The sequence below is a fragment of the Delphinus delphis genome, chromosome 8 (genome assembly GCF_949987515.2).
Source record: "Delphinus delphis chromosome 8, mDelDel1.2, whole genome shotgun sequence".
In the NCBI taxonomy this organism is placed as follows: domain Eukaryota; kingdom Metazoa; phylum Chordata; class Mammalia; order Artiodactyla; family Delphinidae; genus Delphinus; species Delphinus delphis.
Genome location: NC_082690.1, coordinates 75263603 through 75289284, shown reverse-complemented (window position 1 = coordinate 75289284; position 25682 = coordinate 75263603). Strand labels below are relative to the sequence as shown.

General features: G+C 39.4%; 1 protein-coding gene across 3 annotated transcripts in view; it reads right to left on the bottom strand.

The window, feature by feature from the left end:
- Nucleotides 1-25682, bottom strand: part of NELL1 (neural EGFL like 1) — an 872742-nt gene that overhangs the window by 623251 nt on the left and 223809 nt on the right. For all 3 annotated transcript variants that reach the window (XM_060017348.1, XM_060017349.1, XM_060017350.1), the window contains one exon: nucleotides 21336-21464. In XM_060017348.1, the coding sequence (XP_059873331.1) occupies nucleotides 21336-21464 (129 nt within the window). The remainder of the gene's footprint in view (nucleotides 1-21335; nucleotides 21465-25682) is intronic.

Here is a 25682-nt window from a genome sequence, read left to right as displayed (position 1 = left end):
TAAATAAAGGTGTCAAAGTACATCTGCATTTCCTCTGGCTGATATCCTTTTTCCTCCCTATCTGCCTGGTAAAATACTACTCAGCCTTTAAAATTCACTTTCAAGTGTCTTGTATAATATAGAATGGTAGTTTCCACATATGGCTACCACAGGTTTTGCTGGGATAACAAACGGTCCCATATCTCAGTAGCTTAAAGACAACAAAAGTTAATTTAACTCACATTACATGTCCAGTGCAGGTCAGAGGAGGTGGGTGCAGCTTACTGTAATACTCAGGAATCTAGGCTAACGAAACTGCCCTTATCTGGGATTGCTGTTGCCAAGGCGTTTGGGAGGTTCTTACACAGAAATTAAATACTCTGGCTTGGAAGCAACACACATGACTTCAGCTTAAAACTCCTTGGCCAGAACATGTCCCATGGCAAATGTTTAGTGCCTAGAAGTGCATAGAACCCAAAATATTTAATGAACTGCTCCACAGTTGTGCATCAGAATCTCATGGTCTGGGAATTGCTGAGTTATCCAATAGTCAGACTATGGGGTAAGGCACAAGGAAAGCAAAAGGAGTAAAGGAAAAAGAGAGAGAGAGTACATGCAAGAGTATGAAATTTAAAGATAAATTGATATGTAATCTTTCTTAAGTTATACATTAGTCATCCCAAGAAAAGTTAAGAACTTTATAGGGCCTCTTTATACCTACTTTATAATTTTATTTTCAAAAATAATGACTTATCTATGAGGGATACATCATAAACCTCTCAGCAGTTAGGGTCTCTAAAGATTCTGCACAGACTCTGGGTCCAGGAAGGGTCCCCAGAAACTGAATCTTCACCAAACTTCCCAGGAGATTCTGCTGCTCAGCAGTATTCAGGAACCCCAGGGATAAATGAATATGTATACACAGGCTGACCTAAATGTCGATCCTAGCTATAATCTTTCTGGAATTTATATCTTCATCTTTAAAAATGAGGAATATACAATCTATTGTATAGTGTATTGTGACCATTAGATAAGAGGACATGTGTAAAAGCAACCAATGTCTAATGTGAGAGAGGAGGTCCGGAGATGCTGATCTCCTTTCTTGGTAGTCTTGGTGCCCACAGCGTATCTGAGAACAAGAAGCGCTCAGTAAACTCAGAGAAAGAAAGGGACGGAAGAAGAGAGGTCAGCTATCCAAAATACTTAAAACCTCAGTGATTCAAACACGTCTATTTTAAGTCATCAAATACTTAGAAAACACAGTTTCTAACCAGTGTGCCATGAGCAGTACTAGGTGTTGGAGTTGCATCAATGAATAAGACACCCTCTCTGACTTTAAGAAGATCCCATTCTTCTTTTGCTGGGTACCACTTTGGGAGAAAAAACCCAAATGCTAACAATAGGGCACAAAAACCACCTCCAAAGTTGTGTTTCCATGTACACATGACTAGAGGCAATGAGCCTCAACCTGACCATACACACCTAGCATGATAAACAAGAAGAGGCTGAGAATCGATGCCCAAGAATAGCTGGTGACTACCAAGCAGAAATCAATAAGGAGCACAGCCTCATGCACTCCAAGGCCAGAAAAGGGATTCAGGAATTGAAAGATTTTTCAACAACAAAGGGGCACACAAGGGTTCCCAAGATTTCCCCTCAGATAATCAAAAATTCCAAGTCTCCAAGCACATCATTAACTAGTTTGACCATGTTTTCTATTATTTCCAACTCTAAGGCGCCTGGGTTAAAGCAGATACTATTTCAATAAAAAGATTATTTCATTCCCTTGGAAAATATGGTAAAATGTGCTATTTACATAATACCAGCAGGCCCAGTGGTATGACTTTTCAAAACATATATATGTATATACATGTGTACGTGTGTGTGGACACAAACACACACACACTCTCTCTCTCATATCTTCCAGTCGGAAGAGTTGACATTAACAGTTTCTTATAGTTTTAGTAGACCAGGTTTCCTTTTAGGTTAACACGGCCTGTTTTCCTTTTTCTAGAAGAAAGCCATGGATTTATGATGTTCGGCCCTGTACTAAGTGAGCTGAAGGAAGATTTATAAAGCAAATAAACGGAAAGATTTACAGTTCCTTTCTCAGAGCAGCTGAAAATTATGGAAAAACTCATTGACCTATTAAGAGGAGAACTTGGTTCAGTCAACCAGAAACTAAGTGCACCTAAGAGGCTTCCAATTAATCCGTTAATTTAAACCCTTTGTCTTCCTCCAGTAAATATGATGGAGGGGCCTGTCGAATCCCATTCATTCATTTTGAAGTGTAACTACCTGTGGCCATTATAAACAAAATGTCCTATTAGACTACGCACTAAGCATCAATAATGTGGATAATAATTAGAAAATGAGGAAACTGGCGGGATTAGAAAGAGAAGGGCAATGGAGCAGACAGCTAAACGAGAGGAGCTGATTTTGCAGGATAACCTAAGGAGAAAGGAAGGAAGCCGAGGGGAGGACTCCTGGGTCTTGGAGGAAGGGAACGACAGCATGAGAGCAGGAAGGTGATAGGTCCAGGTCTGCTATTCATCTAGGTTCTTCCGTGAAGTTCTCCATTTGGGAGACACTAGGAAAGGGATCTAGGAAATCCAGGAGGGTGTTCCTTAACTGTGTGGTCTAGGACTGTGAAATAAAAACTGCCCAAACTGTTTCCTACCGAAGGGATCCAAATTATGCTCCCGGGGCCCACTATAAGAAGAGAAAGTAAAAACAGATAAAACACCTCATTGAGTTCCTCTGATTGTTTCTTCTGTTTTTTTGTTGTTGTTGTCGCTGTTGTTGTTTTGTGTTTTTCTCATGGAGACAAATACAGTCTGAGATTAGGGTTGCGGGCATACCATTTATTAACAGAGTAACCTCGGGTAACTCATTTATCCTCTCCAAGCTGTGGTTTTATGAAAATAAAAGTAGTACCTTAGCTTGTAGAGTTGTAAGAATTAAGTGAAATAATGCATGTAAGATGCTAAGCACACGGACTGCCACTGAATAGATGCTGAAGACATGGTAATTGGCAGCAGTGGCAACAGCAGCATCATTATTTGTTTACCATGGGGCTGAATTCGATCTAATGATGTGGTTTTGTATAAAAACAGCTGGCTTAGGTATAAAAAGATACAGGTTTAATTATAACGTCTGAGCCTCAATTCCCTCTTGCAGAGATAAGAAATAGGATTACAGAAGCTAAGCGATCTAACTCCACTACTTAACTAATGGGGTAACCTCAGGCCAGCCACTTGACTTTTCCTAGCCTTAGGTCCTCATCTGTAAAATGAGAATATCAATATTTTTATTAGGGTATAATATGAAAAAGATGAAAAAGCACGTGAAGTAATTATATAAAATATATTACTAAATATTAGCAGCAATGATAACTACGATTTATTCATTCGCTGATGCACCCAACCATTACAACAGATTAGCTTCTACATTCCAGGTGAGGCTTGATGTTAGAAACTCAGCAGGGAAGGAAGCAGACAAAACCCCCTGACCTCTTGGAGTCTACTCTCCATGCTAATAAGAGTGCCTTGTGTCCAGTAAGTATTCAAAAAGCAATTTGAGTATGTTTTAAGAGAGGATCCTAGTTTCTCATCTATGAAATAGTCTTAAAATGACAATCCATATTGTACAGGATTTGATAGAAGATTAAGGAAATAGAATATATTAAAGCACTTGATAAACTACAATGCACTATACAAATATTTGTTATATTTATTCTACTCATACATACGCTTAATGGTCACATATTCAGCAATATCAAACCCAAACTTTACCAAATGAGGGAAAAGAAGAGGATGAACCATTTTCTTAATCATTATTCTGAAAAAAATAGATTCGTGATGCATAGGTTAGACAAATTCCTAATGAGAAAAAACAGATTTTGTAGGAGTTCACATTAAAGAAGATTTCTTAAACTTTTACAACTCACTGGAGTCATAATATGAAATCTTGAATCTGTAATATAAATATCCAGAAATTTCTGGGAATCCCCAGATTTGTAAACATTAGTAGAGCCTATAATTTAGGTAGTAAAACACATTAAGGACCATTTTCCAAAATGTGTTCCACAAAACACTAGTTTCATGGAATGATAAGAGATTTCACGTGTTAAGATGATTTCACGTACAAATAAGTTGAACAGATGCTAGGTTAAACACAGTTTTCTAAGGGCTTTTTAAAGCACTGAATGCAATTCTGATCTCTGGTATGCAGCATGTTTGAAACATATATGAGCAAAGGAATCATTCCCTTCTTAGGACAAGTGGAATAAACTTTACAAATGCTACAGTGAGCACACTGCAACACTGGGATGAGCCCTCCAGATCAACAAGAGGGGTTCAATACTCAGTGACCAGTGGATAGCCACAAAGCTGGGTGGGGATGTAGAAACCAAACTGCCCGCCTGTCACTAGGTAACCGGTTAAATTCCAGTGCGCTTTGGCCAATTACTGTATGCCGTGGACATTTATTGTCTATACTAAAATATATTACAAATTATGTTCAAAAGTGAAAAAAACAACGTGAACACTGTGTGTGTGTGTGTGTGTGTGTGTGTGTGTGTGTGTGTGTGTGTGTGTAGTGTTCAGGCTGAGTTTTTCACTTTCAAATATAATATTCGTAACCGCTAACAAGGAAAGTCTACTTTTGAAGCTATACCAGAACTAATTACATAATAAGTGGTGGATTTCAATTGCATCCTCAGGCGAGGCCCAGCTCTTAACAAAGGATTGGGGAAGAAGGCAGGCAATGCACTGAGATATATCCAAGAAGACTCAAAGAAGCCCCTAATTTTGATCACCTATGGGAACAGCATTAGTGAATAATAGTAGATAATCATTCACTACTAATGAGTTGCAACTCATCAAAAAGGCTTTGGAAAAAAATCCACGTTGTGGAAGTACATTGAGATACTGGGAACAGAAGAAGTACCAAAACCACTTATCTTTTTGAAAGGTAAGCATTTCAAACTTCACATTAAACAGATTCCCTTTGACTGCCTACACCCCAGACCAATAAAACCTGGATGTGAGAGAAACTGCCCAGTCTCCTATGGCTTTGCAGAAGAGTAGCCCAGGAAGGGAGAGCTAACTAAAGATCCCCAAGCATCCTGAGAATCGCTATTTATCACAGCTTGTCTGCAATTGAGAAAGGATGCTCTGTTTACCCTGCCCTCCACAAAATGCTGTGCTGGTGTGTCAGAAATATAATATTACTTCTGTGTAAGAAATTTGACACAGACTAGAACTGGAGAAAATGGACACCTGGGCAGATGTGTCTTGGCAAATTAAAAAAAAAAGTATAACAGGAATCAACTGGAGTTATTTTTCCTCTGGATGATGCCAACGGGCTATGCATTACTTTCTGTGTCAGGAGGACCCGAGATTAAGTCCTGTCTCTGTCATTTACTACAGAGCAGTGATGTGTGGTGTTGGGTTTCTTTATTAACCAAGTAGAGACGGTTCGGATTAAATAAGGTAACAAGTATAAAGACCTGCCTAGCACAAATGCTAAGCTTTTCTAGACAAAGGAAAACTATCAAATACTTGAGAGTGTTCCATTTCCTACCACCAATCGTTCACTTATTCAATAAATACTTAACTGAGTAGCCACTCTCTTCCAGACACTGTCCTAGCTGCTAGGGACACAGCAGTGAACAGAACAAGCAACAGTTCCAGCCCCCATGAACCTTACATTGTGAATACTCATTTCCCTTCTTTCTTCCCAACCCTAAACGAATATATTTATTACCTTGTCAGTCAAATGCAAAACCTAAGTTTGCACAATGCTAGAGGCATTGACAGGTAAACTCTCATCTACCTGCTACACCAAATTCCTTTCGTTTGGCTCAGAAAAGTTCCCATTAGATTTTTGAGGAGCCAGGTGTCAACAACAAAAGACAAAGTTCAGCATTTCAGCAGCAGCAAGAAAAGTGATAAACAGCCAGAAGTGAATGGGAAGAAGTCCCTGAATCTCTGCCGCAGCTCCTCAGAAGCTGTTAGCTAGCACTGGGCTTTCTGCAAATCTTTTCAATACTATAAAAGGAGGGGAAGGCTCCTGTAAAGATGTGCAAGCTACAATTGGAACACGTGTCAAGGTCGCTTTTTCCACTTTAAAACTGGCAAAGAAATTAACAAGATTTCTCTATGAGATGCTAAACACCTTCATGGAAAGACGCCATAGAGCCCTGAAGTTTATTCATGGGGAATCGTGACTCCATTTATTCATCGGTTCATTCAGAAAGTATTCCCTGTATATTTAGCATGTTCCAGCCCTAGGCTGGGTCTTGGGGATACAAAGACGAATCAGACATAGCCCTGAACTTTGAATAGCTCTTTACCTAGAAAATATGTTAAAAAGTAATTAAGAGGGGTGGGCTCTTCCTCTTTTCCTCTTTTATTTTCCTCAGCATTCACCATCCCTTTTTCTCTTCTACTCCCCATCCAAATTTTGAAGTGTACTTCTGCAATAAAGTTTATTGTTAAAAAAAAAAAGGAATTAATATCCTGTGTGACAGGCACTCTAATACGAGTCTGAACAAAATACTATCAGAGCCCAGAGGAGGAAGCCACTAAGTCAGCCATTAGAGTTTGCTGCGCTGTAGATGAAGCAGCCAGAGAACTGACTCTAATTCCACTTTTCAGATAATATCCAATCTACCCTTCACATCCACTCCATCAACCAATCCTGCCAGTTTCCCCTCCTGCCCTTTTTTCCACCTCCACGTCCACCACGACACCTTGCCTAGATGACTCCAACAGACTGACAACTGGAGTCCCTGCCTTGCTGTTATATTCCGTCCCCCACCGCAGACAGAATGATTTTTCAAAATACACATCAGATCTTATCACATCTTTCTTAAACCCTTCAGCAACTTCCCATTGTTCAGTGTGGACCCTGAACTCCACAGGCTTACAGGATGCCTCCCTCAGCACTCACCACTCTCCATCTCCCACCTCTCTTGTACCTCCAGATCTTGAAAGATGTTGTTCCTCCCAACTCTCACACTGATCTCCTTCTTACCCTCCCTCTGGTTTCACTAACTGAATCTCATCCTAGTGTCTCTGCTTGAATGTCCCATAGCATCCCCTACTTACCTTCCCAGTCAATCCCAACCTTGCAAAACCCCTCTCTTACGGCATCTTTCCTGGTAGTTACAGGAATTAGACCTCCTCTTCCTTACTACTCACTGACGCATATCTTGAACCGTAGATTGTAAGACTGAATTATGTCTAATTGAGCATTTACCACACTTAAACGTAACATTTAACTAAAATCCAATTTTGTACTAGATCTTACCTTAGACCTTTTTGCTCACTTGAGTTCCTATAAGAATTCTTAAGAGACTAATAAGGTAAAAATTGGCACACTAATTTTACAAAGCGGAATGGAGAATGATGAAGTTCCCTGCTTATGTTCACAAAAATAATGGTAAAGCCAGGATTTCTAACTCAAGTGCACTTAAACTAAGTCAAATCTTTCTATTATCCCCCTGCTATTCTTCCCTAATCATTCTGAGTGTACAATTCTTGTTTTCCCAGGCAAGCTTCATAACAAAGCAGAAGCCACAGTAGGCATTATACCAGCCACAATACCAAGGGCACAATTAAAACTCACTGATTTGAATTCTTCTCAGTCCTGTCTAGATATTAGGCATCTTGGAGATAGCCAAGAGGTATATATATATTTTCTTCTAATGTTTTACTTTTTTTTTCCTTTTTTCAACATCTCCATTGGAGTATAATTGCTCTACAATGGTGTGCCAGCCTCCACTCCATAACAAAGCAAACAAGAGGTATATATTTTTTAAACAACCAAAAATGTTTAAGTCTACTAAATTCCCATTTCCATTTAAAGCTCTAAAACTTTGACTTGTCCCTGGAAAGTGAGCAGGGATTTTTTTCCCCTTCCTTTCTTTTTTTTCTTTTTTGCTACATAAAAATGCTAAGGACTGTACACAACATAATATATGCATAATGTCTTTCAAGTAGACACTCTGAAGTCTTAAATTACTGCACAGTAAGCCAAAGGTGAAAGTACCTCATCGGAAAATAATCTAAGACCATCCCTGCAGGCTTTGCCTCTGTGTACCATCCAGCCCCTCTGATAGATACACCAGAGAGCACAGCAAGGAAGATTCCCCTGGGAAGACGCCAGACACTGGGGCACCCAGCTCTCAGAAGGAAGTCATGGTCAAGAATCAGATGGAACATGTCTGCGAGGATTTGAGGAAAGACACCAAGCAAGGCCAGACAAGCTTATTTCTTTGATTTAATGATGCTTTATTTCCTCGGCACCCATTGTGGCCAAGTCTGAGAACCCATGCAGACACCACGATGGAAGCACTGTTACCTAACCTGGCTCTCTGCCCCCAGCATCTCCCCAGCCAGTGTTGCCTCCATGTGACTACGAGATTGACTTTCCTAACGTATCAATTCAGTAATGTCCTCCCCACCTCAGATCCCCCACTAAATTCTCTGTGGCCTACAGCGGTGATCTCTGCTTTTAATCATGTATCTTCGCCGATACCAGTTTGGGGCATGTACCTCCTATATGAAAATATTTATTTAATAAAATACATATATGTGTTATTATACTAATATAGGATGTACATTATAAAACTTACACCAAAATAGAAATTTAAAGGATGAGATGAAAATAAACTTAAATGAAAGTTCTAATATTTTTTCCATACCCCAATGGATCCAATTTCTCACCTGCTGTTATGTCTGCATCCTACATGGGTGTACACTGGCCTACAGAATAAAACTCAGGCTCCTTAGCATGCTTACAATGCTTTTCACCATCTGACCACCAGCCGTATCTCCATTCTCATGTAGATTTATACATAAAAGGAGATTTACTATAGGTATTGGCTCAATACCTCATACAGACATTGTAACACACATGTTATGGATGTTCAGATGTCCCACAATAGGCCACCTACAAACTGGAGAACCAGGAGAGTGGGTGGTATAACTGAGTCCAGGTCCAAAGGCATGCACACCAGGAGGCTGCTGTTATAAGTCCTGGAGTCTGAAGGCCTGCGAACCAGGAGCTCTACTGTCCCAGGGCAGAAAAGGATGGATGTCCTGGCTCAAGGCAAAGAAGGAATCTATCCTTCTTTTGCTCTTTTGTGCTATCCGGGACCTCAATGAATTAGAGGACTCCTGCCCACATTGGTAAGGGGAGTCAAATGTTAATCTCTTCCAGAAACACCCCCGTAGACACACTCAGAAACCATGTTTTACCAGCTGTCTGGCCTTCCCTTAGCACAGCCAAATTAACACATAAAATTAACCATCACAGTTAGATATATAATCTGTGTGTGTGTGTATGTGTGTGTGCACACGCATGTGTGTGTGTAAGCATATCTCAACCCTAAATACCTGAAGGCCAAGTTCTAGTCCAAGCACTGCCAAAGATGAAAATATTTATTGTTACTATAACGATGAATGATTACATAATGTATAAATATGTAATTATCATCATCAGTAAGTTACAGTACAGAGCTACACTGCTCTAGCATTTACAAAATATTGAATACTTTCACATTCAACACCTTATTTAACCTGCACAAGCAACCAGTACTATTTAGTAGATGTTTAAAAGTCCCGTTTGGACCACGAGAAAATCAAAATACAAAACAACTGAGTGACTTTCCAAGATGACCCAGCTGGTAAGTGGTAGAGGCAGGATCACTCAATATCTCCGTATCCTTAGTTCACGTTCTTTCACTATATCACTGCCCTGGGAGTTGTCAAGAAAAAAAAAAAAAAAAAATGGAGTGAAGGAAAATTCTGCCAAGCAGGAATATTTGAGGATAGCTGACTACCAAGACAAACTCTGAGGCACGGACAACCTGCTTAGTTCTCCTGCCAAGAGCTCTCTCTCCCACATTCAAGTGACTTTAATTTTTCACTTTCTTTTGCTATGCTACTTGAAATTTAACAGTTGGGGGGTTTTCTTAATCAACAGGCATCCTCTTTTAAGAATACATTTATCTCTGGGAATGTTATATGGATATCAATCATTTACAAATGTGTGTAAACTTGTTTCATGAATTGTTTTCCTCCTAGCATAAACCTCAGAACTGTAGCACATGAGAAGCTGTAAATTTTGTTTGGAAGGAAGAAGAGATGGGTCACTTCGGGACATGAGGTGTATGGGGATAGAGCAATTGCAGATGAGGTGATACAGTGAGGGCCATGGGGAAGTCTGGAGATAACACAAACAACAAAGGGGAAGCAAGATAGTGAAATCCTATCTGGTTTCCACGTGAGCAAGTTTTCCTACAATCAGTTGAAACCAGAGATACATATGGGGGGATTCAGGAAATAAACAAAAAGTAAGAGGCATAAAATTAATGGGGGAGATTATTTTTTAATCACTTAGTAACTGTGGCAAAACTGGAAAACTATTGACCTAAACAGATTCTTTTTCTTCCTAGGCACACAGCTGGACAACATTTACCAGCCTCTCCTGCAGTTAGGTAAGGCCAGTCACTAAGTTTGAGACAAGTGGAATGTGGCCAGGACTGGTCCATAAAAACCTCATGGCCATCACCTTCCATTCCCTTTCCCCTACCGTGGAAACCTGGGAAGCCACGCGCTGCACATGGCGGAGCCAAAGAGAGAAGGAGCCTAGGTCCCTGAATCACAGCTTTGAGAAAAGCCACCCGCCAACCAGAAGCATCCACTTCAAAGCCTATATGAATAGAAACAAAAGCTTCTATTTTGTTGAATCCCAGAGAATGTTTTTTTTTCTATAAGCAACTAACTAAAACAATTTTTTAAATGATGCTTTTCTTATCAAAATTAAGAAAGAGCTACAATTTCTCTCTTGCTATGTGGTGAAGAAAGTCAATCTATAGCAGATAATGGAAGTGCAGTTTACATGGAATGAAGTGAGCAGGCAGCGTCAGAACATTACACGAGTGGGGTATCAGCAAAGCAAAGAGCAGAATCAGCCCCCAAAATACAGATTCTAAGTGGCAGCCCTCGATCAACACTAACAAGACAAACTGGACTCAAGAAAGCAGTGTCAGATACAGAAAGGCACCAATCGGGGAGAGACTTTCATTCATTCATTTATTCTTTAAACAGTTTGGTGCACCCATCACATCCTAAGCACTTTCCTAGTGCTGGAGATACAGTGAATAAAATAAAGTCACTGCCTTCCTGCAGCTTTTATTCTAAAGGGAAAAGTCAGATCGTAAACCTTTAAACAGGAAAACACAAACAAGAAAACAATTTTAGGGCTTCCCTGGTGGCACAGTGGTTGAGAGTCCGCCTGCCAATGCCGGGGACATGGGTTCGTGCCCTGGTCCGGGAAGATCCCACATGCCGCAGAGCGGCTGGGTCCGTGAGCCAGGGCCGCTGAGTCTGCGCGTCCGGAGCCTGTGCTCCGCAATGGGAGAGGCCACAGCAGTGAGAGGCCCGCGTACCGCAAAAAAAAAAAAAAGAAAAAGAAAAAAAAGAAAACAATTTTAGAAAGTGCTATGAAGAAAATAAAATAATTAAATAAAATGAAAATGGTATAGAGGAGCTGAGGGTAGGAACAGAGCTAATTAGGTGAGGGTAGTTAGGGGAGACCTTTCTAAAGAGTGACATTTGAGCTACAACTTAAATGATGACTGGAAAGGGGATTTGCCAAGATCTAGGTGAAGGGCATCCTAGGGCCAAGTAAGAACTATTGCACAAGCCTATTGAAGGAATACAAGGAGTTAGAGCCTGATGGGAGGAGAGAGAACACAGGAAAGAGTGGTACGAGACGAACACAGAGGAGTAGGCAGGGTCCAGTTCACACAGTGCCTTACACAGGACCAATCCTGGACATTATTCTAAGATGCATGGAAGCCATCAGATGATTTCAAACAGAAGAGTGGCATAATATGACTTACCATTTTAAGAGCTCACCCTGATCGATGTTTGGAGAATGGATTATGGGGGGCAAGAGTGGACACCATTGCAATCACAAGCCATGAGATAAAGGAGGCTTGGACTAGAGGCGGAGCAAGACACGGGTCAATTCGTGATTCATTTTCCAAGTAAAACTACCAAGACTTCCTGATGCAGCAGATGTTGTGGGTGAAGGCAGCCTGGAATTGATGATGACTTCTCCATCTAGTGACCTCAGCAACAGGATGGATGAAAGTGTCATTAACTGAGATCGGGAGAAAAGTATTTGGGTTGGCCAAAAAGATCATTCGGGTTTTTTCCGTAACATTCTACTGAAAAACCCGAAAGAACTTTTGACCAACCCAATACATGGTCCTCTGCTCTCAGAACCGTGGAACTCAGGAGAGCTCTGTAGTACAATAGTTCAGCTACATGATGAGTTCGCTTGGCTTCTATGTGCTGGCTTAGAAAACTCATCAACACTCAGGACATTTTTATCATGAAGAAATAACTAAAAATTCCAAATATCTTATAAATGATCTTTCAAAACATGGTTAAATTGAAAAACAAGAACAACAACAAAACAACAAAAAGACAAGTGCTACTTTAACCTCTAGTCCTGACCACTGCCCCAGTTGGTTTGACTGGGGCTCCTTCCTAAGTAAAGAGCTGAAAAAATAACCCCGTGGTTCAACCCAAGTGCAGTAACCAAGGTTTGGATTTGGGCTATATTTTTGCTGTTTTAATTCCAAAAAGAAAGTTATAGGGAAAAAAGAAAGTTATAGGGATGGGGGTGGGGGGATGTCATTAAGAAGAGGCAAGAGTTTAAGTAGGTGGGAGAGCAGGAGTAGATGCTTTTGTAAAGCAGCCTTGGGAATAAAGAAGCAGAGGCAAAGAAAAGCCAGGCCCAGGAAGAAAGCTCAGCTCTATCTCCTGCTAGGAGGAAAGGGGCAAGTGGGTTATCACACGCAAAGCAATGGCTAGAGATCTCTGTGTCCTGGGAAGGCTGACGGGGAAGGTGAGGGTGGTGGTGGCAGTGAGATTGTTGCCAGATATCTGAATACCAGAAGATCTCTCCATTAGTCACGCAGGCTAAATAAGAAAGGGAAAAAAAAGGATACCCCGAGGTATTCTTATCGCAAACATTCTGAACCCCTGGAAATAAATTTGAGCAGGAGCTTAGAGTTAAGCTTTTACTAACATGAATAATCCAGAAGAGGCTTTTGATCCCTGCGCTGTCCAAAGCAGGAGATTGAAGCCCAGATTTGAGCATAAACTAGGCTACATGGATCATGAGGCGTGTGCATTTTATAAAATTTCAAAACAAGGGTTACCTAATTAATCCTTGGAGAATTAGAAGTATAACTAAGCATACTCACCATTTTCCCATTCATTCTCTTCATCAGGAATTCACAGGGGCTTGTTTCTACAGCAGTGCACTCACTCTAGCCACCGCATCCAAAAAATATCTACTCCCTTAGTTCTTCTGAATCTTCTTTCTGCTTGAACTCCGACCTTTCTGCCACTTTCCCAGCCTCTTAACACTCTAAGGGTCAGACCCTGTCATCATTTTCCGTCATGCGAAAGAAGTTATAAATCACCTTGCTAATCAGTTGCTGTGTTTCAGACATCTCAGCAGTTTTGTTACATGACATTATTAAATTCAACCCAATAAAACTCATTTTGTTCCACAACATATTATCCTTGAATTCAGCTCCACTTGTGTTTCTCCAAGGAAGGAATAACTTCATCTTTATAAATTATTATACTTGGTACCTCACTGCTAAAAATATGCTCCTGGCAGAACTGATAAAACCTGGTCCTTCCTACTAAGAACACTCTCCCCTGCTACCTTCCAATTCTCCCAAAAGATGCAGACGTGAGAAGCCCACTTTCTCAAAGTACTGGTCTCAATGAGTACACACTCTTCCAATTCCAAGAAAGATCCTCATAAACACTGATATAAGTTGATGATGATAACTGTTGTGACCCACTAAATCACTAGTAAATACCAGACAATTTGCTAAATTTTTGACCTGCATTGTCTCATCATCTTAATCGGGAAAACCAATTTCCCACATCGGAACTGGCCATAATAAAGCACTGGTTTACAACTTGCGGTCTGCAAAATATCTATTACCTGGCAGCAGGGCCAGAGCAGACTATTAATGATCCATACAGTTCAGACTTTTTCTAGTAACTCTCAATGCTTGCTCCATAAAAAATTACTTTCAGTCATGAGCGCTTAGTTGGAGGTATCCTTCTGAAACTACAAGATGTGGGTCAACTAATTCAGGCAGGTGTACCAATAGGCTTAGGCTAAGTCACACAAAGGTAACAGATAATTGCACCCTCCAAAGTTTCAGTGATTTACACAATTATTTCTCACCCATGCCACATGTTCCTCACCTGTCAGCTGTCACACAGCTCTATGTAGACTTCATTCTGGAACCCTAGCTAAAGGAGAGGCCCTGCTCTGGAACAATGCAGGTTTATGAGAAAGAGGTGGAACCCTGTAATAGCTCTTAGATCTTCTACTACGAAATGGTACACATCTCACATCCATTCAGATTTCATTAGATGAAGGAGATAGCAAATATTTTGAACAATACCACATTGGAACAGGGTGGGGGATGGGAAGGAAGGGAGCAGCATAAGTCAGGGCATAAAGCCCTGGAGGAGAAATGAGTCGAGTATTATCTTTATTTCATTTCTCTGAGTCTTTCTGTCCTCACTTGCAAAGTGGAGTTCATGTGGCCAACGTTACCATTTTCCTCAGACATTTACTGAAGGCTCAAAGAATACAATATATATAAAAGGAGTTTGAAAAATTCAGAGCACTCTGTAAGTAGGAGACATTATTTAATACTACTTGTAGTACTCTCTATGCCTGGCAGATTGCATGATGTATACGCACATCACATTGTTCTTTATTCTTCAATGTAACTTTTTACTATAGGAAGAAAAAGTTTATGAAACTCTATATAGACTCCAAATTCAAGAAGATCATGAATAGACCCCAACTGCTGTACTTTCCTCAGACACGACCTCTAATTGAAGCTAATGAATCAGAAACCATTTAAGACCAACCCATTGATAATGTCATCCCAAAGGTAAAAAAGCCTCAGTAGACCAGATTCATAAAACACCAAAGTCCAACTACAGCAATTCTCAAAATGGGGAATGTTCCTGCTCGAGTCAGACGAGGCAAAATGAAACAAAATCCCGTGAATTGCATCATAGCTGACAAAGGGTCTTATTATCTTCTATTGATTGGCCAGGAGTTCCCATATCTTCTCTATGGCAATTTCTATGACAGTCTCTGCAGAGCAGGAGTCCCTAATACACTATCTCTCTGCTACTACCTTAGGAAGTTAAGAAAATTGAAAGTCTTTTGTGCTTCTTTTTCCACTGAAAGCCTGAATAGGTTTTTCAAGTTAGCCTGGACAATGTATGTAATATTTTGTTTTAATTTGCAAGCCAGTCGTGTTCATCGTCGTTTGTGAAATACGGGTCATTTTCACTCCACTTACTCAGAGAAAAAAATAACTTGCCTGAAGCAGTTCATAAGTTATCTACTCCTCTCTATGCTATAGTGAAACAATGAACTCAGCCTCTGAGAGTCTCTAGTACCCAGGCAGGCACGTGGTGAGCATCCCAGAGGAAAATTCTGAAGACAGAGCTGGGTAAATGGCCATAAGCTAAATTTTACCAAAAAAGAATGTAGTATACATAGCTTTCTGCCCACCCAAAACCACCCATACACCTGCCTCCTACTGCTACGACTCTAATTAGTTCAGACAAAGGGCAAAGATCATTTAGTCTCAGGGAAGGCAAACCCCCTATTCCAAATCCGGGGGTTGGACACAATTAGCCCAAACCAATGACAGTCATCTCGTTGGTCTCAGGGTGGAGAGGATATAATCCTGGTCTGAAAAATAAGCAGAAGATTTCTGCATGGAGAGAGAGGCAAGGAGGTTACAAAGGACCTTCTAGGAAGGACTTTCTTCAAACTTAAAAACACAGAACCTGAGAGGGCAGACAGCAGAAGCAAGAAAAACTACAATTCTGCAGCCTGTGGAAGGAAAACCACATGCACAAAAAGACAGACAAAATGAAAAGGCAGAGGACTATGTACCAGATGAAGCAACAAGATAAAACCGCAGAAAAACAACTAAATGAAGTGGAGATAGGCAACCTTCCAGAAAAAGAATTCAGAATAATGACAGTGAAGATGATCCAGGACCTTGCAAAAAGAATGGAGGCAAAGATCGAGAAGATGTAAGAAATGTTTAACAAAAACCTAGAAGAATTAAAGAACAAACACCTAGAAGAATTAAAGAACAAACAAACAGAGATGAACAATACAATAACTGAAATGAAAACTAAACTAGAAGGAATCAATAGCAGAATAACTGAGGCAGAAGAACGGATAAGTGACCTGGAAGACAGAATGGTGGAATTCACTGCCACAGAACAGAATAGAGAAAAAAGAATGAAAAGAAATGAAGACAGCCTAAGACACCTCTGGGGCAACATTAAACACAATAACATTCACATTACAGAGGTCCCAGAAGGAGAAGAGAGAGAGAAATGTCCTGAGAAAATATTTGAAGAGATTATAGTCGAAAGCTTCCCTAACATGGGAAAGGAAATAGCCACCCAAGTCCAAGAAGTGCAGAGAGTGCCAGGCAGGATAAACCCAAGGAAAAACACACCGAGACACAGAATAATCAAACTGGCAAAAATTAGAGACAAAGAAAAATTGTTAAAAGCAACAAGGGATAAATGAGAAATAACATACAAGGGAACTCCCATAAGGTTAACGGCTGATTTCTCAGCAGAAATTCTACAAGCCAGAATGGAGTGGCATGATATATTTAAAGTGATGAAAGGGAAGAACCTACAACCAAGATTACTCTACCTGGCAAGGACCTCATTCAGATTCAACAGAGAAATCAAAAGCTTTACAGACAAGCAAAAGCTAAGAGAATTCAGCACCACCAAACCAGCTCTACAACAAATGCTAAAGGTATTTCTCTAAGTGGGAAACACAGGAGAAGAAAAGGACCTACAAAAACAAACACAAAACAATTAAGAAAATGGAAATAGGAACATACATATTGATAATTACCTTAAATGTGAATGGATTAAATGCTCCAAGCAGAAGACACAGGCTCGCTGAATGTATACAAAAATAAGCTCCATATACATGCTATCTACAAGAGAACCACTTCAGACCTAGGGACACATACAGCCTGAAAGTGAGGGGATGGAAAAAGATATTCCATGCAAATGGAAATCAAAAGAGAGCTGGACTAGCAATACTCATATCAGATAAAATAGACTTTAAAAGAAAGAATGTTACAAGAGACAAGAAAAGACACTAAATAATGATCGAGGGATCAATCCAAGAACAAGATATAACAATTATAAATATATATGCACCCAACATAGGAACACCTCAATACATAAGGCAAATGCTAACAGGTATAAAAGAGGAAATTGATGGTAACACAGTAATAGTGGGGGATTCTAACACCTCGCTTACACCAATGGACAGATCATCCAGACAGAAAATTAATAAGGAAACACAAGCTTTAAATGACACAACAGGCCAGATAGATTTCATTGATATTTATAGGACATTCCATCCAAAAACAGCAGATCACACTGTCTTCTCAAATGCACACAGAACATTCTCCAGGATAGATCACATCTTGGGTACAATCAAGCCTCAGTAAATTTAAGAAAACTGAAATCATATCAAGCATCTTTTCTAACCACAACGCTCTGAGATTAGAAATGAATTACAGGGGGGGCTTCCCTGGTGGTGCAGTGGTTGGGGGTCCACCTGCCGATGCAGGGGGCACGGGTTCGTGCCCTGGTCCAGGAGGATCCCACATGCCGTGGAGCGGCTGGACCCATGAGCCATGGCCGCTGAGCCTGCATGTCCGGAGCCTGTGCTCCGTGGCGGGAGAGGCCACAACAGTGAGAGGCCCACGTACCGCAAAAAAAAAGAAAGAAAAGAAATGAATTACAGGGAAAAGAATGGACAAAACACAAACACATGGAGGCTAAACAATACATTACTAAATAACCAAGAGATCACTGAAGAAATAAAAGAGGAAATCAAAAAATACCCAGAGGCAAATGACAATGAAAACACGACAATCCAAACCTATGGGGTGCAGCAAAAGCAGTTCTAAGAGGGAAGTTTATAGCTATACAAGCCTACCTCAAGAAACAAGAAAAATTTCAAGTAAACAATCTAACCTTACACCTAAAGGAACTAGAGAAAGAACAAACAAAACCCAAAGTTAGTAGAAGGAAAGAAATCATAAAGATCAGAGCAGAAATAAATGAAATAGAAACAAAGAAAACAATAGCAAAGATCAATAAAACTAAAAGCTGGTTCTTTGAGAAGGTAAGCAAAATTGAGAAACCATTAGCCAGACTCATCAAGAAAAAGAGGGAGAGGACTCAAATCAATAAAATTAGAAATGAAAAAGGAGAAGTTAAACAGACACCACAGAAATAGAAAGCACCCTGCGAGACTACTACAAGCAACTCTATGCCAATAAAATGGACAACCTGGAAGAAATGGACAAATTCTTAGAAAGGTATAACTTTCCAAGACTGAACCAGGAAGAAATAGAAAATATGAACAGACCAATCACAAGTGATGAAATTGAAACTGTGATTAAAATTCTTCCAACAAACAAAAGTCCAGGACCAGATGGCTTCACAGGTGAATTCTATCAAACATTTAGAGAAGAGCTAACAGCTATCCTTCTCAAACTCTTCCCAAAAATTGCAGTGGAAGGAACACTCCCAAACTCATTCTACAAGGCCACCAACACCCTGATACCAAAAGCAGACAAAGATACTACAAAAAAAGAAAATTACAGACCAATATTACTGATGAATACAGATGCAAAAATCCTCAACAAAATACTAGCAAACAGAATCCAAAAACACATTAAAAGGATCATACACCATCATCAAGTGGAATTTATCCCGGGGAGGCAAGGATTCTTCAATATATGCAAATCAATCAATGTCATACACCATATTAACAAATTGAAGAATAAAAACCATATGATCATCACACACACACACAAAAAACACAGAACCTCACACAGAGAAGATTTTTAACCCCTGCCCCTTCCTTCCTTCTTTGGGATGCTGGTATGAGGACACCATGTCTGGGGCTATGGCAGCCACCACTCAACCACAGGAAAATAAGCCCAAAGCCCAAGTGTGCTGAAGATGGCTGAATGAAGAGAGAGGAGGGCGTTTGCTCTAAATGTTGATATTCACTCTACTTGGTTCTCAGTGCCTCCCATCCTGTTGCCCAGTATTTGACCCCTGTTTTAGTCCCTGAGTTCTATTCTTAGACTGTAAATGGGCTCTAACGTTTAGTCATTTCTCCTTAAGTGCTATCCTTCTCATTATGAACATGCCCTCTGGAATTGCAGAATGTCCCCCTGATCACAGAAAAATGACTAAAGCCCGAGGACATTACCATGACTCAAGGGTGGTACCACAGTATACACTGACCCAAGGCCCCGCGCACACAACGAGTTGAGAAGCGTGTTCAAGGAAACAGGGATTCAGACCTAGAATCGCCCAACATAATCAATAAAATAAGGCCTCACAAAGGGTAGGCATAATACCACAAATGGTACCTCATAAAATTGATTCTATGTAACAAAAAATGAGGAGAGAATCAAAGAGTCCCAAAACAGCATTGGTACCAGCAATTTCCTCCCAGGTTCTGCCAGGTCTCAATAGCTAAGGGGAGCCAGGAATGGTGGGTGTACTGCTTCCAATAGACAACTAAAACACCGGCCAATGGTAGAATCAAGATTCAAATTATTTTGAGGTTCCTTCTATCATTTTTATAATTGTTCATAGTCTCTCCCCACATATAGCAGAAGGTAAGAAAACAAATTTTTTAGACCATTACCTGGCTTGTGGGATTTTTTCATGATAAATGGAGAAGAAAATGTTCACATTTTTTATTTTTAAAATTACAGTAATTTTCTGACAAAAAATACAAAATAGCATAAGGTAAGATATAAAAAATAAATGTTAATGTGAAGTATTGAAATTAATAGTCCTCTTCCTCAAAACTGACAAATAAGTAACATGATGTTAATGGATAGATGAAAAGGTTCATAACTAAAGGGCAACTTCACCCTCCCAAGTGGCATGTCTCCCAAATCAAGTTCAAATCTATACAGGTAAGCAAAAGGAAAAAAAAGTGTAGAAAAAAGTGTGTGTGTTGGGGGTTAACTATTAGTTAGACTTATATTGCTAATGAGAACCAAAGCAGTAATAAAGAAAGTCTTCCAGAAGAAATGAAAAACAGAGGCTTTCTACCAGGTTCTGAACACTAACAGTAATTAGAAACATTTCCTTAACAACTTTAGTCAAAGTCAAAAAGTTAAGCAGGGGTCAACAACATAAAACAGAAGAATGGAAAGGAATTTACCATTATTGTCATCAACTGTCTTTACCTTGACAATACTTGACCCACATGAGAACCAAATCAGTAGGAGGACAGTGACCAAGATTTTGCAGCATTTATTCCAGTCAAGACATCTACCTTCCTAATTAACAGAACACCAAGGTTCAATAATACTAGTAAAGGTGACAGGAATAATTAGGTCCAACCAGGATGGAAAGACAGCCTAGCCATCACTTTGCCTATAAGAATTTCTCTAAACTGATGGGAGAGAGCCAGTGAGCACTGGAGAAATGGATGGGCTCAGATTTTAGGGCACTGTACATATAAATCCAGGGTCAGAACTAATCCCTGATCCTCTGCTATATTAAAGGAAAAGGAGTAGCAATGCTTGCCCCCAGCACGCTGAGCATGGAAAGAGGAGTTCACATAAGACAGAGGAGTTGCTCTGCTCTATAAAGTAGAAAAGGGGGGTCACTGATGCTTGAGGCCACCAACCTACTATACCAATCCATGTGCCAAAGTTATGAGTCCATCTGTCACTGGGACTTTTAGTAGAGTTTGGGAATTAGCAACACATGAATCAGTCATTAGGAAACACAACTGAAAAAAAGCTCTGCCCTTGGCAGGTGAAGATGATGGCGATTGGGTATAAGCTAGTATCAAAGCATCCGTTCAAAAAGAGGATCCACCATGTAACATTTAACTGAAATTGAAGAAGACAATATACCCAAATAAGACAACATAAAATGAGGGGTTTAGGGTTTTGCTGGTGACTGAAAGGTCTTGCTTTTACATGCTACTAAGCAGCCTGGATAAGTCAGAAGAAGAGACTATCCTAGATTGTTGGTATAATTTTTTATAGGATCCCACAGGACCAGAGCCAAGTGAAGGCTTTCATTCTTCAACCACATCCACCAGGAGTATATTTCTCACAAGTTAACTTTATTAAATAGTTCACTTACCTTCACAGTAGGCAGAGTCTCCCTGGACAGAGATGTAACCATTCTTACACTCACAAGTAGCTTTGGTATTCCAGTTTTTGCACTCTGAGTTTTCACCACATTTAGGTCCTTCAGCACAAAAGTTATGACCTAGAAGAAGCAAATAAAATTTTACATCAGGGAAGAAAAGAATAAAAGACTTCCAAATAATAAAGCATGAGACATTTTTATTATATGTCAGCATACATGAGAACACGCCTTGGCAATATGCAAAGGTAAGCTGGCAAGGGGGTAGAAGAGTAGGACTAGGAAACGTTGGACCATCCCATGCTTCACATTTTTTCCCCCTAATATACACACTTGCTAAAGTTGTTCCTTCTTGAAGGCTTTTATCCATGTTGATCCTGAATCTTCTTTCTACTGCCTTCTTATATGACTTGTCTTTCTATAATTGTTTTATTGCAAAATTTATGATACATAAGAGATACATAAAATGAATATATATGAATATATAAATAAAATGAATACAATATTATCAGTACCCCTTTATTACAGGTCCCCAATGAATCCTCCTCCCAGCCATCAGACAACTCTCTTAATTTGTGTGTTAATCACTCCCTTACATATTTTTATACTTTTACCATACATAGGTATGTATTTCGAAATTATAGATTATTTAGTTTTGCCCATTTTGAACTTCACATGTGAAATCATACTGTAATATCTTCCATGGTGGGTTTTTCTATTCACCCATGTTAATGTCTATAGCTATCTTTCATTTATTTGTCGGTGGTGTATAATATTCCATAGCATGAATATTCCAAAATTTATCCATTATACTACACATTGACATTTGAGTTATTTGCAGGTTTGGAATTACAAACAATGCTGCAAGGAATGTTCTAGAACATGCTTCCTGAGGCATACACTTTTTTAACCACATGATTAACATTTCTTTGCCCAAGAGTCTTCTTGAATCTCAGACATTCCTTCTAGGATGGTTATTTTTCTTAATGTATCCTTTATAAGTTCCTTTAATGAAGATATTTTGATAGTAACTGTGCTCAATTTTAATTTATCTAAATATGTCCTTTGACCACCCTCTTAATTGAAAAATAGCTTTTTTGGGTGTAGAGTTATTTTGCCTCAACATTTTGAAGATATTCCATTGTTTTCTGGCTTCTATTGTCACCGTTGAGAAGTCAGTTGTTAACCTAATCATCATTTCTTAGTATGTGACAAACACTTTCTCTGTGGCTTTTAAGATCTATTTTATTTGGTTGTTTGCTTGATGGGGAAGGGGGTTTGTTTGTATTCATTAACTTTAAGGTATTTAGGTGTGAATTTATTTTTATTTATTCTTCCTAGGATTCCTTGGGATTCTTGAATCTAAAGATTAAATCTTTTATCAATTTGCAAAATTATCAGGTATTTTCTCTTCAAACATTCTCTTTTCACCATTTTATCTATTCTCTCTTTCTGGAATTCGAATTAGATAAATATTATTCCTTCCTTCTCAAGCTCTCCTCCATGTTTCTTAGACTTGCTTTACTATTCCCCTTGCTTTTTTCTATGCTGAATTCTGTTTAACTTTGGATGTATCTTTTGGTTTATTAATTCTCTCAAGTAGTGTCATGTTCTGTTTCAGTCATCCATATCATTTTTATTTTACTTACAATTTTATTTTGTAGAATTCAATTTCTTTCTCTTTCAGTCTCCTTGATCAAATTTGTGGTCTCTTATTCTTTCATCTTTTAATTTCCTTTTTTAAAAACATATTAGACATATTTTATACAGATAACTCCAGTATCTTCAGTCTTCCGACTTTATTAAAGTAAAATCAGCATCTGATTTTACAGTTTGTTTTGCTGAGTATCATGCATGAGGACTTCTTTTCTTGTGTTTTGAGTGAGTCTTTTATTTGTGAGCTCATATGTTTTAGGATTTAATCTGTGGAAATTACTTGAGGTTTGGGCTGTAAAATTGTATTTCTTCAGAGAGCATCTGTGTTTGCTTTTGTCAGGTGCCTGAGGGAACTATCAACCCACCATCACTTTAAATTACATTTTGCCTTGGGGCATAAGGATTGAGCCACACGGGTAGAATAAATTTAGGCCCTAAGCTTTCAGGAATGCAAACTTTTCTCTGCCATACTCGCTATCTAGAGTCGAGACTGATAGGCAAGTCTTCTCTTGCAGAGTGGATTTTTCCTAGTCACCCACTGAGGATTTACCCTTCAAGGTTCTTGATTTACGCATCTCACACCAGCCCCAGGCTTTGTCTCCTGTCTACTTAAACAGTGTCCATTAGAAGCCAGATTCTACCATTCTACCCTCTGGGCAAATGCCAACTCCAGTGTGTTAACTTATCTCAAAAGAATCACCCTTTTCCAACATTTCTGGTCTCTGATATTTTTTTCTCCTACCTCTATGACAAGCTGCACCAATTTCCTCCCGACCCCCCCAAAAATTATGTTACGCATCATTTTTAGGTGAACAAGAAGTAATAGGCTATGCCCACCACAGGAATTGTGAAGTTCAAATATAACAAGGTATATGAAGGTGCTTTATCATCTTTAACTCAGTACATTTTAGCAAATAATAATTATACTGCTACATCACATATTGCAGTCTCATAAAAAAAACAACTGTTCTTGGAGAGGAGATCTAATTTATAATTCAGGGTCTATACCAATAAACAAAATAAACTGCTTTGCCTGTCTAGGTACGTATACCAGGAAAGGACAACATCAGTGATTTTCACACTGTTCCTCAGAATCTTGGGCACAGATGAGCTGTCGGATAGGGCTCAAGTCCCCCACCCCTGATTCAAATAGGATAGCTTTGCTTTTATATTTTTGATATAGTGATCATGTGAACAACAGTTTCTGGCTTTAAAAAATATAGAAAACACTGAACTATATCAACTCCAAGTTTAATTCCTTTTGGTGATAACATTCTAGAATGTTTTTCCCTTAAAACAGAATTTTAAACCAACACTCTTTAGACCATACTTAGTCTAAAAGATAACAACTCTTATTAAATAATAACATTCATGTACCTATATTTCTGGCATTACACTAGATGTTTTAAATGGGGATAATAATATACCTTATTAATATGTGTGGAAAGAGTTAAATGCGCTAACCCATATAAAGCACTTAGAGCAATTCTTGATACGTACTAGGTGGTCACTAAACGTTAGCCACTGTGATGAGAATGATAATGATAATGATTATGATAGTGATAATATTGACAACGACACAGAAGTTCAAATACGTTGATAACACTGTTATCTTCAGCTTCAAGATAAGAAAAGCCCAGACTCATTAATATCTAGCTAGTAAGTGGAGATGCTAAGATTCTAAATTTAGTCTGGTAAGCTCCAAGGCCCATGTACTTTTCCTGTATCCTCTCACAGAGCAAACCTAGCAAAAAAAAAAAAAAAAAGTGAAAGATGTAGATGCTCCTTGTGATGTTAGAGAGTAGACCCACAGGCTTGGGGGAGCGTGGCATCACATCCAGCCTCGCTATCTGACCTGCCAACTGGAGACTGCCCCAATCAAAATCAGAGGAAGAATTTGCTGGACTTGTGAAACATGTGTCAGTCAAGAGCACTTTCACAAGGACTTGAAAAGCTTATAATAACCATTAAAAGTACGTGATGTTTTTGCTAGCAAAGGGACAATTTTTAGGCATCATAGCTTTCTTTGCCAGAGGAAGTGCCTGGCCTTCCCTCCCCACGTCAGAATTGATCAATTAAGTTATCACATTTTCTTTCATTATAATCCTTGACTCAATGTCATATGTGCATCCTTTGTTACATGGCTGCGTTTTTTTTTTTTTTTTTCTTTCCCAAGACTGCAACTGTCCTCCTTCCACATGCATTTGACAGGCTGGAAAAAAGCCCCTCAAACATTGTTGATTTTCCAATGCATATCTATCAAGCACGTGCCATATCAATTCACAATGCAGAGAGTTGGGTCAATTGTATTTCAAGGACAATGAAGGGCCCCTGTGAGACAAACCCAGTTTATGGACAAATCCACTTTGGCTGGGCCTCACCGTTGTGCCAAAAACACATGTTTTGTTTTTTTATAATTAATGCAGGCCTTTATTCAAGCAATATTTACTCAGTGCCTGCTTGCCTTTATGCACGAGTGAATAACATCCACTGAATTTGTATGGGGCACCTACTCTGTGGACTGCAGCACCACGCAAGCTCCCGGGGGCAACGTCAAAATGTGTGAGACATTCCCTGACCACAAGGAAATTAGAAACTCTAAGGGGATATAAGCTAAATACAGGGGTAGGTAAGTTGTGAGCAGTACAAATTATCATAGTGTGTCAGAGAAGAAATCCCTTCCAG